The sequence below is a fragment of the Herpailurus yagouaroundi genome, unplaced genomic scaffold, assembly GCF_014898765.1.
Source record: "Herpailurus yagouaroundi ecotype Mexico unplaced genomic scaffold, PumYag 142, whole genome shotgun sequence".
Classification (NCBI taxonomy): Eukaryota; Metazoa; Chordata; class Mammalia; order Carnivora; family Felidae; genus Herpailurus; species Herpailurus yagouaroundi.
Window position 1 is genome coordinate 13,161,159 of NW_024412397.1, and position 17,761 is coordinate 13,178,919.

The 17,761-nt window shown below is 39.7% G+C and overlaps 1 protein-coding gene across 1 annotated transcript in view; it reads right to left on the reverse strand.

Annotated features, from left to right (window-relative positions):
• Positions 1-4,846: 4,846 nt before the first annotated feature.
• Positions 4,847-17,761, reverse strand: part of SERPINB10 (serpin family B member 10) — a 24,631-nt gene continuing 11,716 nt past the window's right edge. The window contains exons 6-8 of the mRNA XM_040478613.1: positions 10,938-11,080; positions 7,927-8,082; positions 4,847-5,928 (exon numbers count right to left, since the gene is read on the reverse strand). Of these exons, the coding sequence (XP_040334547.1) occupies positions 5,524-5,928; positions 7,927-8,082; positions 10,938-11,080 (704 nt within the window). The 3' untranslated portion in view covers positions 4,847-5,523. The remainder of the gene's footprint in view (positions 5,929-7,926; positions 8,083-10,937; positions 11,081-17,761) is intronic.

Here is a 17,761-nt window from a genome sequence, read left to right on the forward strand (position 1 = left end):
TTTTGAGCGTGCGTCTCTGGTATCCTTATGAAGTTATATGTGCTAATGTGCTAAATAGTAACATATTATAAACGCTATAGAACATAAAAATTTCAAAAACTAAAAAAAGAAATTTTAGAATCTGAAGCAGGCTCCAGGCTCTGAGCTGTCAGCACAGAGTCCCAGGAATTGAGATCATGACCTGAGCTGAAATCCAGTGCTTAACCTACTAAGCCACCCAGGCACCCCAAGTTCAGTTCATTTCTAAATTGGGGTTGATAGCTGTCATAAGGAAATGCTTCTCAGGAAATGGGTTGATTAAAATAGATAAAGGCATCACTGTTTGTATTGAGTAAACCTTGACACTTGGTTTTCATTCACATACTAACTGTGCAGATTCCTGGTTGAAGTCTAAATGTTAAAAATCTGTTTATCCTCTTGAAAATCGTTTGCTTTTGCAAACCAAAATTTTGCAACATTATACTTTCAATATGTGAACAGGTAGAAGCCCATGAAATCTTTTCTTTTGGGAAGATTTTTACGAAGTTTACAAATTATATTTGCAAGGTTTTTTTTAAGTGCCCATATTTGACAGTTTTAACATTATTTTAGTAATAAAATCAGATATCAATGGAAAAACATCCCAATAGATGTTCTCAAAATGATCACTCAAAAGCAGTTGATTTCACATTCATAGATAAAACATGCCTTTACCTAAAGGCAGCTGTCAATCAGCAGTGTTTTTTTTAAAAAAATACTTCCTAGATGTTTTACTAGTAACAGCCACTTATCACAGAAAAAGTCAGCACATTTGGAACACTAGACTTTTTTTTAAAAAAAATGCAAATAATTAATTAACCTCACACCAATGCCCTGTGTTGTGCAGAGCCCTTAAGTTTAAATGAGAAGAGGTGAATCGAAAGGCCCAATTGGTCAGAAAGTCTGTAAATGCAGAGAAAAATCCAGGTAGGTAAGTAGGTGAGCTCCGTGGGGAGCAGTACCTGTCTGCTCTGATATCTTTTATAAATATTTACAAAATTGAGATTTTACTGTGGTAGGGTCCCCTCCCTAAGGAAAGAAATCTCAAGGCCGCGTGAAAACACCCCTCACGACCTTGTAACATGAGACCACTTAATCAGACCGCCCCCCCTCCCGTGGGGGACTCCGGTGGGGAACTCCCGTGGGGGACTCAGTTCTTTGGGTATGAAACCAACTGAGCCTGGGTGCCCGCAGGAATATGCCGGCAGGAATATGCCCACAGGAATAAAGTTGCTTCCTGGAAAGAAGAGCCTCGGGGTCACCACCCTCCGACCCTCACCCTCCCTGCAGAATCCTGCTACATTGTCAGTGAGGATTGTAACACATTCACAATGAGTCATCACAAAAGGTCAATACATGTGACAAAAAGTATTTGATTTCCACGTTAAAAAGACGCCATAAAACTAAAAGGTGAATAAGAGAATAAGAAAATATTTTAAAAACTCTTTAAATGTCACTTAAATAGCTCAAGAGAAAAGCTGATTTAAAAAAAAAAGACAACAGACCCTAGTAGAAATCCTGTGCCAAGGACATTAGCAAATTTGTGGCAAAGAAAAACAGTGGCTTTTGTACACCTGGAACTAATGTAACGGTTTGCCAACTACACTCAAATTAAATTAAAAAGGAAATAAAAAGAAAGCAATGGCTAATCATACAAAAAAGGGCTCACCTCGAAGAAAATAATAAATAATTTTTGAGTACATACTAGGTGCTAGACCCTAAACTAGAGCTTTTCTCGCAAGACTTCATTTAATCTGGACAACTCTGGGAGGTCAGTGCCATGAACGTCTGAGCAAAGCATCGAGCCTTAAGTCTTTAAGTTGCTGGTCCCTGACGTCACACGGCTCCAAGGAACAAAGGTTTCCACCTGGTCTCCGGGTCTGTGTGACTCTGGAGTTCACTGTTTCAATCAACTGCTACATGATGGCCTTCCAAAAAGAAAGAAGTAGAGGAGAGCAGATGAAGGTTGCCTTTTTAAAACATAAAAATTTGCAAGTATAATAACCATACATTTCCAACGCTGGTAAGATAAGATGGGCGTGACTTTTTATTAAAAGAAAAGTTTATTTATGATGAGAAGGAGGGAGAGAGAGAAGGAGCATGTGTAGGGAGAGGCCAAGACAGATGGAGAGAGAGAATCCCAAGCAGGCTCCCCATTGTCAGCACAGAGCCCGAAGCAGGGCTCGATCTCACAAACAGTGAGATCATGACCTGAGCCAAAATCAAGAGTCAGATGCGTAACCAACTGAGCCACCCAGGCATCCCATATGTGCATGACTTCTTACGCTCCATCAGCAATGCTGTAAATTGGATACCAGTTACTGATTTAGAATTTAGAATTAAATTTTAAAAAAAGAAAGAAAAAAGAAAAGAAGGATGGATGAAATAAGAAAGAAGAAATTGCCATGAAAACATTTATACCTTCTGAATCAAAACCGGCATTTCAAGGAATTTCACTGAAAGTAAAACTCACAGATATGGAGTAGAATATTGTGCAGAATGATGACCACTTCATCTTTGACTTCTCACGCACAGAAAAAACCCTCCAAATGCCCAACAGAGAACAGATTAGATTCTATCACATCCATGGTAGGATACTAACGTATCTTGTAGAAAAAAACAGTATTGCCACGGGAGTGATATTAAGTGTAAATTAGGAATACCGTTACACGTGAGCATAATTCTATAGACAGACTAGAAAGAAAGAAATTCTGTACATCACCTGTTTCTGGGCAATGGGGAAATTTTATGTTATTTATGTTTATCTTAGGGTTTCTTAATTTTTTTACGGATTAATGTGCATACACTTAGCTGGAAAAGCACAGTGCTGGAGGAGATATTTGCAAAGACAATAAGTTCCTAGCCACCCCTCCCAACTCCCCAGAAGCAGGCACTCTCAAGTCATTTGTTCTTTCTCCTGGTATCTGCCTCCATAATTCCAAACAATATGGATATATGACCATTTTTATCTAACAATTTTAGATATCTGTTGCCTTCCTAATTTAGGGGGTGAGGATTCAGTCCTCTTACACCACTCACACTATCTCACTTTCCCTGCTTACTTTATCACAACTAAATAGTATTCATCGGTAAGTTAAACAGTGTCCTATGAATGCATTCCTTTTTCGTATAACACCATTTTTCCTTATTTTCATATTGCCTTCTTCCCCGTTTCTTTAGTTTTCTAGGTTTTCTAGTTTTCTAGTTTTCTACGGCAAATGTGCCCCTCCTAAATGTTCTACAGATCAGGCAAACCTTGTGGATGTTTTCTCACATGCTCACTCCCATTTGAGAAACTCATGAACTCCAGTGTTCCTCTCCTGGTCTGCTACCCTGCTGGTGAGGAAGTCGTTCCTTAAAGTTTGTGGGATTTTCATTGGCAAGGTGTAATTTCAGAAGCAGCGAACAACTTTCCCTACCTTTGTACCTAAGTTAACAGGCGACATATTTTTTGTCGATCGAGTAACAAAAATTTTTTTCTCAAACATTAAGTCACACTACCTACACAGGATATAAATCATTTTTTCTTAATGTTTAAGGATTGATTACATAATCCGTCAGATTTTTTTAAAACACCTTTAAAAATAAACTTACAAAGTTTCACAAACACACTTTTTAAAAATATTTATTTATTTTGAGAAAGAGAGAGCAGGGAGGGGCAGAGAGAGAGGGAAAGAGAGAATCCCAAGCAGCCTCCATACTCAGCATGGAGCCCCATGAGGAGTCAATCTTATGACTTTGAGATCAGGACCTGAGCCAATATCAAGAGTTGGACACTTAACCTACTGAGCCACCCAGGCACCCCACAAACACACTTTCACAAACATTTGAACTTCCGTAAATCTTATCAATCAGGACTTACAAATCTAGTGAACTAGACTTTTCCAAGATTCAAACATGTTTAAAAAACACACAAAATGGGGGCACCTGTGTGGCTCAGTCGGTTACGCGACTGACTCTGGCTCAGGTCATGATCTCATGGTTTGTGAGTTCGAGCCCTGCGTCGGGCTCACTGCTGTTAACACAGAGCCTGCTTCGGATTCTCTGACCCACCCCTCTCTCTACACCCCCCCCCCCTCCAACTTTCATCTGCTCTATCTCTCTCTCAAAAATAAACATTTAAAAAATTAAGTAAATTTTAAAAAATACACAACATAGTACAGTGATTGCAAAACTTATCCTACTAATCTCGTGGTCACTCATCTGAAGTTTCTAGTATCATCCTTTTTTCCTTGTTGTTTGTTTGAAAAACATTGTGTTCAATATTCTCTGATTGTCAGTCTCTGAGAGTGTTATGATGGTCTCCCTTTATGGTGTTTAAGGACTTTTGATTTACTAGAACACAGACACAAAGGCTTTGTTTTGCTGCTACTTAGTGTGAGATGGATAGAGGCAAAATGTTTCATAGACATATGATAAAATGTCATATATATTACAAATTCCTGTCTTTGGAGCTATGGCTTTTTTTTTTTTAATCCTATAATACTGAACCAGGATTTTATATCAGAAAACACATTTTCTTATACTAATGTACAGAGCTGTTCATGACAGCTCTAGTCTTTCATTTTATTAGATGAATATAAGAAAGAAACCTGGAGTATATAATCACTCTCTAAAATGAGAATAACAGCTAATAGGCTGCCCATAAGCAGTTGTGTGAACGGCTTTTGACGACATTGGAAAAACACGGCCAATTTTATGAAGATTTAGTGTGACTAAGAACATCTTATAACTTACAATACATATTATATCAATTAGAAATTTGTTCTGCTTCATAAAAATGTTAAAAGCAGGGATGTTAGCATGATGACACTTTTACACGTGATAATTATTCTTCATGAAATGTTTATTTTTGAACACTTTTCCATTCACAGAAAAGTTGCAAAGATAATACAGGGAATTCTGTGTACTACTAACACATTTTCCCCGGTACTAACACCTAACATTATCATTATACATTTGTTCAAACTAAGACGGCAATTAATTGTTAATAACTAATCTCCATATTTCGTTTGGATTTCACTGGCTTTTCCGTTAATGTCAACCTAAGTATTTTTTCCTTAAACACTCTGCAGAAAGGGTGGGAGCTTCATTTTACAGCGGTAGTTTCTGAACTATCAAAATTGCACTCCTGAGAAAATTCTGGCTTATCCATATATCACCTTTGTGAAGATTTTTCTTCACTCAATGAGGCATGTGGACCATAAGTGACACTGATAATACAGTGACCAAGGAGTTCCGAAATGGTAAGACGCTCAATTGAATAACATAGCACTTCTGAAATGTAAATAAAAGTCACATCAAGACAAAATGTTAAGTGGTAACAATGGCTGTATAGGTATGAAAAAATCACTAGAATGCATTATTTCAAGGCTTATCGGCTAACATTTGACTGTGAAAAAGATACGAGCTATAAGCTGATTTTTATTATAATTGTGCTTTTTCCTCTTTTGGTGCACTTTCCACACTGTAAAATGGTCTCATTTGGTGAGAGACATACATGGTTTAGGGGGAGCAGAATCTCCCGTAAAAGAGAATGCTATTGGTTCTGTTGTGCCTGATGAAGAAGAGGAATGGGTGATTCGCATTAAATTCAACGGAGGGGAGTCTGCTTCGAAAACTCACCTCACTCCCGGTGCCGGCTGAAGCCTCTGTACCTTGTTCATTTATTTCTACAAAAGACTTGTGGAAAACATTGGACAGAAATAAGTTTCTGTCCATAGACATTCCTGAGAAATCAGCTTTGCCCTGGTTAAAGGCGTCGCTCATGCCCATACTGCTCAGGGTCGACTTGAGGTCATAGGTCTCTTGCAGCGTGAACTTGGGGAGATACAGCTGCACTTCACACAGCTCCATCATGTCTGCGCTGGTCCACCCGCTCAGCTTCTCATAGGTGATGGCCTTTTCCAGCTGCGGGTGTGGAACAAGAAGGAGAGAGTCAAAGCAGAGGGAGGAATATTGGGTGGGCGAGGCCTCGGGATAGAGCAGAGATGAATTACCATCACTCCCGTTACCCCGGGTAGCAGAGCACACACTTTTGAAAATTATTTCTGTAATGAAATGCTTCACACTGTTGACCTACAGAATCTTTCTTTTGCAACTTAATAGTTCTCAGGATACAGGGGAACTAGACTTTGATTCAAAATGGCAGTACTTTTGTGTCACCTGGGTGGCTTAGTAGGTTAAGCATCAGTCTCTTGATTTAGGCTCAGGTCATGATCTCACAGTTCGTGAGCTTGAGCCCCACATCAGGTTCAGTACTGACAGCATGGATCCTGCTTGGGATTCTCTGTCTCTCTCTCTCCCTCTCTCTCTCTCTCCCTCTCTCTCAAAATAAATAAATAACGATTTAAAACAATGGCAGCAGTTCGATAACAGTAATGCAAGACATCAACTACACATGGAAATGCAGTAGAAATATTCATTTAGATTCTGTCTACGCAAAAGCATAACCTTTGGAAGAAATTGTGTGCCAGGGTACAAAAAAAACATGTTTGTTACATTAACATGGGAGACAGTTCTTTGAAAACAAAATCTGAGATAAGATAAAATGTCACAACAGTATGAAATTAGTCACTATAAGCTATGCAAAAAAGAAGTGAAGGAAAAGTAAAGAAAGGAAACTCTCCACATCTTAAGAGTAATGCCTTTTTTAGTGTAGTTTTGAGAGTGTTTATCTCCTCTTTATATTAAAATTTTTTAAAATAATAAATACATATACATCCATATGCATAAGGATATATCTAAAAAATGTGCTTTTTAAAAAATTTTTAAGTGTGTTTATTTATTTATTTATTTATTTAGAGAGACAGAACACAAGCAGAGGAGGAGCAGAGAGAGGGACAGAGAGAATCCCAAGCAGGCTCTACCCTGCCAGCACAGAGCCCAGTTCAGGGCTTGAGTTCACAAACTTTGAGAACGTGACCTGAGCTGAGATCAGGAGTTGGATGTTTAACCGACTGCACCACATTTTTAAAAAATAGCATGTTTGTTTCAGAACACTTGCTTTGGCTGCTCTGAGAGTTTTCTACACCCAAGCATCGCTGTCGATTACATACTCGTAGATGGTGTACATTGTTAATCTGACAGCATATTCAGCTCAGGAACCTGCACTCTTAGGAGGAAAGGCTTATCTTACAAGGGTGTGAGCTAATGGCTTAGTGTCCACACTTGGTCTTATTTTTACCATCCTCTCTGGCTTCACAAATTTCATGATACAATTTGGAAATCTTTTCTACCTTCTTGCAGGACTGTGGAAACTTTTAAGTATAAAGAATCTGGCACACATGAGAAGTTACGCACTGTGCAAACAAAGCCAGGCCACTCATTGCACGAGAGACTAACGTTCAATTTAAATTTACAAACGGCTCAGAAACATGGTCTGACCAAAGTTCTGTCCACCATAATAGAAATTTGGCTGATAAACAACTTAAATAATGCTTGAAGGTGGTCCTGATACAGACTATTTCTCCTGAAGACTATTTACATGATTAAAAAAAATTTTTTTAAGTTTTGGCAGTCAGTATCTTGTTTAAAAATGTATATCTAAAGCTAGATCAATGCAAGGGATTTAAAAAAAATTAGCGTCCAATTAGGTGGGCTTTACCAGAGGGAGAAGAAAGACCCAGACTGATTGAAAGATAGATCAATGCACACAGCTTTGTGACAGGCACTCTGTTGCTCGTGTGGCTGTTTGTTTAGCTACCCAATGCTAGAGCCTGTAGATTCCTAGCCTTTCTGAGGACAGACTTTTAGAAAGCTTAAATGACACTGTGAAGGTAAAGTCCCTAGGGCTCCAATGTGTTGGTTGCCTTCCTCTACAGGAATCAAAGAACAAGGAGATTATGTCTTATATTTACCCCCAGAGCAGTGAACACTGAAACCACCTTCACATCAGACAGACTGTACCTGATCCAGTCCATCGACATCTTCTGGCAGCAGGATGAGCAGGCTAAGGTCACGGCTGTTATAGTAGAGTTGGAGGCCCATGGCTTGTGGCTCTTCAATGTGAAAAGCTTGGAGTTTTGTTTTCATGGACATCATTTGCACTGGTTTGCTTATACTCTATGGGAAGTAAGTAGCAAAGATTGGTGTTCCACCAAATCTTTAAATTATTTTTATCATAATTCGTGCCCAGTAGTCTGAGATACTGGTAAAACGTGATTCTCTGCAAAATGCTGAATAAAGTTATTCAGACCTTGCTTTCTGGAAATATGTGTCCCAGTGGAAACCATTATCCATAAGTGGTGTGGAAGTTTCTTTTATAACACTATTGTGGCAACCTCTGTAAATCATAGCAAGATGGATCCTACTGAACACCTAAAAAACTATGTAATCTTATGTAAACTATGTAAATGTCAACGATTCAGAAACTGAATAAGGTGTATTTTACATGCAAGCCATTTGAGAAAGTAGTTTAGTGTCATAAACACTGCAATTTACTAAGAGAATGAAAAAGATAATAGACTAGGAGGAAATATTTGCAAAACACATATCTGATAAAGAGCTGGTATCAAAACATACAAAAAACTTTTATAAAGTCGATGATAAAACAACCCAATTTTATAATATAGGCAAAAGACATGAACAGATACCTCACCAAAGGAAGACACGTAGTATTTGAAAAGATGCTCAACCATATGTCATTAGGTAATTGCAAATTAGAACAATGAGACACCACTACAGACCCTTTAGGATGGCTAAAAGTCCAAAACACGGACAATATCAACTGCTGGCAAGAATGTGGAGCAACATGAAATGTCTTTCTCTATCAGTGGGAATGCAAAGAGCAAACCCCCTCAGAAGACAGTTCTTTTGATAGGTTCTTACAAAGCTAAATGTAGCATTACCGTATGATCCAGGTGTGCTGGTATGAGTGAAAAACTTATGTCCACAAAGTCTTGTGCACAAATATTTATAGCAGCTTTATTTATAATTGCCAAAAACTTAAAGCAACCAAGATGTCCCTCAGAGGGCGAATGGCTAAGCAAACTGCAATACCTCCAGTCAGTGGAATACCATTCGACAATAAAGTGAAATGATCTATCAAGCCATGGAAAGACAGGGAGAAAACTTAAATACATATCGCTTAGTGGAAGAAGCCAGTCTGAAAAGGCTACATACTATACAATTCCAACGATATGACACTCCAGAAAAAGTAAACCTGTAGAGACAGTAAGAAGATCAGTGGTTGCCAGATATTTAGGAGGAGGGATGAGTAGGTGGAGTACAGGGCATTTTTAGGGCAGTTAAACTATTCCGTATGATACTATAATGACAGATCCATGACAAAAAGCATTAGTCAAAACCCATGGAACTGTACAAGACCAAGTGAACCCTAAATGTAAACTATGGACTTCAGTTAATGAAAAGATATCAATATTGGCTCATTAATTGTGACAAATGCACCACACTAAGGCAAAATGCCAATAATAAGAGAAATTATGTGAGTGGGGGGGGGTGTAAGGGAACACTACTTTGCTCTCAATTTTGCTATAAACCTAAACATGCTCTTTAAAGTGTCCATTTTTAGTAAAGACAATGGTAAAACAAAAACAAAACCCTGCAATTCAGATATTGGGAAATATGTCATTTATCCATTCTATATGGAGCTAAATGGCAATCACAAAGCCCCACCCTTCTGCTAATGTAGTGGCCATATGACTAGAGCTGTTCGTTCAGGATACTTCATGATACGGTGATTGTTTCGGGGATGAGCACATGACTTTATCTACCAAGGTTTCGAAGCTAGAAGACTGACAAAGGGACAACCATATTCCCAGGTCGTGTGGATAAATTGTGTCTTCAGTATTAGACTCCCTGGACCTCTCAATTCCTCTCAGTTACACGAACTAATGCTAACACAATTCCCATTTCACCAGAGCTAGTTTGGAATGCTATTTTTATCACTTGCAACTGAAAATTCCTTGTGGATATACTAAGCCAGGTAACTATCCAGCTCATTTCTGGCTACTCTATTTGATTACATGTTCAGTCCCTTCCCCATCTTTATCCCACTGATTACGTAAGAACCATCTATTGTACACATCCATGTGATTGCTGCAATAGGTCCCTGGCAACACTGTTTATGTGAGATGAGCCACTCCAGGACCAAACAGCTCCAAACAAATGTTGGATAATCAATTCCTTTCCTGGGAATTTAAAATGAGATCTATCAGAACGGTCTCTAAAACAGAAACAGTGTTGTGAGTAGATTGTGCCATTGTGGATGGGGAAGAAGAGAAAGGTAGACTTTAGCATGGTGTAAGAATGATGGGAGAAACAGAGTTGAAAAGGTAGAGACTGAGTCTTGTTTCCACTCAAGTTCCAAGGCCCAGCCACATCCCAGCCCTTGGATTCTATGAGATCTATCTGTCACCTTATATTAGTCTCCCTTTTTGTTGCCATCGGTTCCTACCACGAAAATAAGCATGATGCATCCTAACACTAGGAGAAAACTCAATGAAAGAGATGCGATTTTAAATTTGTATTTCTTTTACTTTTGGAAGTGTAAGAGTTTGGTAGAAGAGAGTATTTCTCTGGTAGAACAAGAACAGAACTTATAGTGAAGAGTTGGGGTTACAGTTCTGGTAGGTTTCTGACTTAGACATGACTCCAGTCATGTGACTCCAGCCACTTAGCCACCTGGGAAATAAATATAATAACTACCTTATGTACTCTATCATAGCCGTAGCAAGGACTGAGTGATAAATCTGTGAATAGTCTATTTTAAGAGAAAAAAAAAAATGAAAGGGGAAATCCCAAGTGTGATGGATTTGGGAGCTTTTAGTTCAGCCATCCCTGTCCTGGTAAGAAGCAGAGTTATAGGAACACATAGTCAGAAAGAAGAGTGAATTTACACTAGAATCTCCTTCACAATGCCATGTAAAAGCTCATACTGATTATTAAGAGATTTCTACCTTGTTTATTCTGAAAGGCTTTTCTGTGGTATTTTGGACTAAGAATTGATGTTCCCAGATTCCTTTAAAGTAAAGGGCGTTCACCAGAACCATTCTGGTTGCAGAATTCACAGCATCATCAGGTAGGAGATTCACAATTTTTCCTAAAATAGCAAGAGGACAGATTACAAATGGTATCATTGCATCCTGGCAATATGCCACACTTATAAAAATAATAATTATGGGATACTGTTAAGTGATAATATCTCATATCCACCAATGATCGAAACTGGGATGTTAGCACTGATATAATATTACTAACAGAGCCTATTTAAATTTCGTCTATTTTTCGAAAAAAAGTCCTTCTTCTGGACCAAAAAGCAATCCAAGATCTCAAGTTGTGTTTAAGTGTCATTTCATCTTCATCCCTTTGAATCTGGGACAGTTCTCATTCATTCTTTGTCTTTCATGACTTTAACATTTTTGAAAAAAGTTTGGTAGCATGTCCCTCAATTCTAGTTCAGATTTGTCTGATGTTTCGTCAATTGTTTCCACCGAGAAAGATACGTTAGTTCCTAACAGCCAATGCCTGTAAATGCAATCTTATTTGGAAACAGGGTCTTGACAGATCAAATCAAGTTAAAATGAGGTCATACTGGATTAGGATAGCTCCAATCCAGTGACGGACATTCTCACACAGGAAGGAAAATTTGGACATAGACACAAAGAAAGGACAAGGCTTTGTGAAAACACAGACACGGGACAGACATAAAGAAAAAATTATGTGCCAACAGAGGCAGAGATTGGAGTGAAGTGTCCATAAACCAAGGAACTTTCAAAGATTGCCAGCAACCACCAGAAGCTAGGAGAGAGGCACGGAACAATGCCTTCCCTACGCATTTAGAGGAAGCATGACCCCGCTAACACCTTGATTTCGGACTTGCAGCCTCCAGAGTTACGGGAGAACACCCTTCTATTGTTTGAAATGAACCAGTGTGTGGTAATTTGTTATGGCAGCCCTGGGAAACCATCACAACCACGGAAGTGATGTGTCTTTCTCAATGAATCATACCAGGAAATATATGATGTTCATATGTCCCATTAGTAGTGATATTAACCTTGATGATTTGATTTCTACAGGTTTCTCAGTGTAAAATTATGACGTCTTCCCTTTGTAATTAATAAATATCATGTGGGGAGATACTTTGAGACCATACAAATTTCCTGTATTCACCAAACTTTTGCTCACTGATTTTAGCATTTATTGATGATCTTTTTTTTTTTTTAATTTTTTTTTTCAACGTTTATTTATTTTTGGGACAGAGAGAGACAGAGCATGAACGGGGGAGGGGCAGAGAGAAAGGGAGGCACAGAATCGGAAACAGGCTCCAGGCTCTGAGCCATCAGCCCAGAGCCCGACGCGGGGCTCGAACTCACGGACCGCGAGATCGTGACCTGGCTGAAGTCGGACGCTTAACCGACTGCGCCACCCAGGCGCCCCAAGCATTTATTGATGATCTTGACTGAAACAATTATTACTGCAGTTTTTGCCAAATGGTGATTTTCAATTTCCACTATTCCTTCTACATTTATTAATTGGAATTCTACTACGAGGAAGAACTTTCCCATCTCCTTCTTTTACTTAGGTATTCAATAATTTATATCCCTATAGATGCATGCATATTTGTTTTACTCTGTGTCTTAAAATTTATTACTATCATTATTTTTTTTGTTTCTCAAACTCTCCCAGATTTGGCTATTGGGAACTTCCTCAGCTTGGCTCCTATGTCCATTTGACATGTTCCCAAATATTTTGAGCACTTCCCTACATTCTGGTACCACAGTATATCCTACGGTTTGTCTGGTGCTTTTTAGGAACCCTGGTTACTTTTTTGAAAGGATGGCTTTTAGAAATCAAGATGTGAATGTTAGCTATGCAGATTACTACTGGGGTGTCATTGCTCAGCAGGGAAAGCTAGGAAATACATATATTATACACACATCTGTAAATATTTTCATATCTATATAATTCTCTTTCTTCTTACCTGTTAAAGATGAGGAAGTCATATTGATATGATATGATATGAAACAGGATATCACCTGTTTCAATCCAACACTGTGGGGTTTATGCTCACCTTTGCTTTTCCTTATTTGTAATTCCTTTCTCTGTCAACTAGAAACCTGGACCTTATTATTCCCAATATATTTACTTATTTGCTCAATCCTAGAATGTACATAAAATAGGTTCAGAATGGCTAATCCATTCTCCTATGGAAAACAAATTTGATAACTAGGGTACAAGATTTGTATACAGTTCCCTTTTTTAAGCCTTAGATTGATTACGTAATGAAAATATTGTTTTACTAGAACAAAGATTTGTTCAAAAGAATAATTCTGAAATGGGATTGTAAGCCAAGAAAAGATGCTATTGAAGGACCGGAAGTTTTGAAGAGAAAATACAGATGGATTAGACTGATAGGTGAAGCCACAGTGTGTATGTGCACACACACACACACACACACACACACACACACACGAGGACTACTGAGGAAGTCCAAGTGTTATCCAGGGAGTTGGAATCTCAAAGGCCACGAGCAATGGAGCTTGTTGGGAAAAGGGGAATGTCAATAAGATTGAGGGAATTATTTCATTTACAGCAATTTTTCTTAGCCTTGACTGTGAATTAGAATCACCTGAGGATTTAGAAACACTGATGCTTGAGCCTCACTTCCAGAGACCTGAATTAATTCACCTGGAGTTGGGCTTAGGAATTATTAGATGTAGTTTCAGTAAATTTAGTTTCACCTATAGTGAGGACTGAGAGCCACCGGTTTGAAGACTTTTGGTCTATTGGCCTTTTATACCTCCCTGCGTGCCAGCAATGGGTAGCAAATATGTTAGCTTGCAGGTTAGTGCAATGAGTAAGGACACTTCCATCACAGTAGGGTTAGAACACAGAGGGATTGCTGAATTGCATTTTTTAAAAATAAGGATTATATGTAATACTTGTAATAAAACTTTTAAAAGTAAAGAATAACTAAAATTAGGGGCGTCTGGGTGGCTCAGTCAGTTAGGCGTCTGACTCTTGATCTGAGCTCAGGTCATGATCTAACAGTTCTCGAGTTCGAGCCCTGCGTTGGGCTCTGTGCTGTACAATGCAGAGCCTGCCTGGGATTCTCTCCCTCTCCCTCTCTCCCTGCTCCCCTCCCTCAAAATAAATAAATAAACTTCTAAAAATGTTTATGAAAGAACAACTAAAATTAGGTCTACTAAACTCAGTTTCCCTTTACTTTTACAAATGAAAAGCAGGTCTGGAAAACGATAGTGAGTGAAATTTAATAAAGCAACAGTGAAACGAAATCCAGAGCTCTGGTCTCCCATTTCGAGTGGCTTGCTGGTCAACTGACTCCAGGTAGGGGTGGGAGAGAAGGAGACACCCGATTTGTAGCCCGTGTCTGTAGTGTCAATATTCTCACCATATTGATTTCAAGCTACCAACGTGAAGTCACTGAAAGAGGGATTGGGAAGAGATGGGTACAGACCGCCAACGGGCTCCGCGAGCCTGCACTATGCCACATGCACCGCCTGCTGCAGTCCTCACAGGGGGCACATCAGAAGCACCTGTGTGGCTTTTTAAAAAACTTGTAGAGATTCCAGTAGATCTGGGGTACGACTTGGACATGTCTTTTCAAAACAAGACAAAACAACATCTCCCTCACCTATGAAACAGACATTTCGGTTTTAACAATTAAATTTGAATTCGATTTTAAATGATAACGTCAAAACTTTCTGAAACACGTTAGCATCTGTTTTTCTATCTTATGAAACACAGCATATTAAACTTAATTTAAAATGTCTTTGATGGTTCAGCATGGGGAGGCCATCTACATCCTTTTTTTTTTTTAATCTTCATCTTTGCACAGAAGCTTTACATTTTAAAAGTTCTGGGTCATTTTTAACCAATTACTCTATCATGTGATAGAGCCGCGGGTGCAAATAGGGAACGTATCGAGGATTGGGTTTGCACAGACTTATCTCAAGTTGACCAAGATCCAGATGATGTAAGCTTTATTGCATTGTTCCCTGGGTTCATACGCTTTCAAGGAAACTAGCCTCTTGAAACCTCTAACCACATGTTAGAACATGTACAATGTAATTATTTTACAAAGGATGTAAAAAAATGTAGTTAAATGCAACTTTAAAGTAACACACAGAGCCTAATTTGACCAGGATTTTCCTACTCTTGAGAACTAACGTCCACCTACTGGCTCGCTCATTGCACATGTCCTTGGTAGTTTTAGGTATCGGGAAGGACAATCTTCGAAGATTTTCAGGGTTAAGTCCTGCTGGGCACCGAGTTATTAATGTGACACTAGAGTGCCCCATGTGCCAAGCAGATGATAGATTTTGAGATTACAAACACGGAGACAAACATGGATTACCAACCCCCACTTTTAAGGAGTTTAAGACTATAGGGAAGACAAATCAGAAAACAATTGCAACATTTAACAACACTATCATTGAGTGATATGTGTGTGTCCAGCGTATGTCCCAGTGATATGTGTGTGCCGTGTATGGCCCAGCAGTCCATATGACTACTTGAAAGATGACCTATTTGAAAGCAGAAGGAAAGAAGCTTCCTTCAAGTGGCTCAGAGGGAACACAGTCATGCCAGAGTTTCTAGCAACTTTTCTTTACGGATGTGCAGAACTCTGCCTCAACAAAGTTCCCGCCTAGCTGGTTAATTCCTTACCTTATTTGATGTTGAATAGCCCTCAAATAGCAGATGTTTGTGTTCAATATGTAAAGAGAAAATATAGAAAGATTACAGCTTTCTTCCTCTTTAGAAGAGTCCGCTTCCCCTCTCCCTACCGGACCACATAATAGGCACTGGGTTAGGAATTTGAGACCTTAGATTTAGTTCAGCCCCAGACTATCCTTAGGCCCACTTCTGTCATATTGAGTGCTTTTGCCTATATAATCCCATGTGGTCCTCCTGCTAACTGAAACACTGCAAGTACTCAGTAAAGACTAGCTGACCTAGAATTCGAAAAACAGGCTTACTTCTGAATGAATCCAAATCAGATGTAAGTTAAGTAAAATGGTCACTCTTGCCTCACCATGGCTTTTGAGTCACTAATACAATGAAAAAGGAACTGAGAATTCAGGGCTGCCAACTTCCTCAGTTTAGTTCAACAAACAGTAACGTTCTGAACGACTGCTATGGGTGGGCCTGCCGTGTGTTAGTGATTCACCTCGAATCAGGCAGCATCATTGCACTTGGGTCCTTCAGTCTAGAAGGGAAGGCCTCAGCAGTTAACTTCAATAACAATATGGCGCCTGTCAAGGTAAACTTTCGCACCGAGTACGATGCGAACAAAGAGGAAGACGCTTAGCCAGGCCTGGGAGCCAGCAGCTTCTTGGAGGATATTACACCTGAGGGAAGCCTGAGGGGTTATCCCATGCCAACAGAGGGGCTGGGAGTGGCAGGGCAGGGCAGGATGTTTCAGATAGAGGGAAGAGCTTACGGAAATGCACGGGGTCATGAGGTGGCACAGGGAGTTCTGGAGACTCTGTGGCACTTGGAATTCCTGAACTACAAATTCTGAGTCAGAGAATGACAAGGGTTGAAGTGGGGAGACAAGCAGGGCTCTAGGGGCCTGCTGGGCCTTTTATGTCAGTTTAGGGAGCTTGAACTCATCCTGTGGGTCATGGGGCACCATGATGGTATTGTCAAGAGTGACATTATCTCCCTGGTCTAATTCACATTATAGGTACATCATCTGGGTGGCTGACAGGAGATGAGATTTGAGGGAAGCAAGAATAGAGGCAGATTATTGTATTAGCACAGATAAAGGATAACCAAAGCCAAAAGCAGGGGAGGAAGAAACTGGAAGGAAAGGTGAACTGAGAAACATGTAGAGAAGGCAAAGGAAAGGGGAGAGCTGAGAGCATCTGTCAGATTTCTGGTGTGAGCAAGAGTGTGCATGCCAGCGCACACAATCACTGAGATGGAGAACGAACACATGAGGAAGACGAGGTGTGGCAAAACCATTCTGAGGTGTGACTTCAGGTCTGTTGAGTTTGACATATGTGGGGCCCTCAGCAGGCATGTCTGGCAGGTATATATAATGAGCACCGAAGTTCCAGGGGTACGCCTAAACATTCCACACACTTGGATGCCATGCTAAGGCTTAATTATTAGTATTCATTAATAATCACATCTTTTGCATTTCTTTGTGAGATATAATGGACCGTCAACAGTTACATCGATTTAAAAGGCAGCTTGAGGGGTGCCTGGGTGGCGCAGTCGGTTAAGCGTCCGACTTCAGCCAGGTCACGATCTCGCGGTCCATGAGTTCGAGCCCCGCATCAGGCTCTGGGCTGATGGCTCAGAGCCTGGAGCCTGTTTCCGATTCTGTGTCTCCCTCTCTCTCTGCCCCTCCCCCGTTCATGCTCTGTCTCTCTCTGTCCCAAAAATAAATAAACGTTAAAAAAAAAAATTAAAAAAAAATAAAAATAAAAGGCAGCTTGGTCTGTTGAAATGAGTTCAGACTTTGGAGCGAAACTGACTTAGATTGGAATTTTATCTTGCTCTTATCTCTGAAGATTTAAATTCTGTGATCTTGGACAAATGAATTTCTCTAAAGCCTCAGCTTGCTAATTTCTAAGATAAGGATTACAGTAAAAGACTGCTAGGTTGTCTACGAGAGTCTTTCTACTATTTCCTTTTAGAAATAGAACGCTTGCGTTGTTGGGGCGCCTGGGTGGCGCAGTCGGTTAAGCGACCGACTTCAGCCAGGTCACGATCTTGCGGTCCGTGAGTTCGAGCCCCGCGTCGGGCT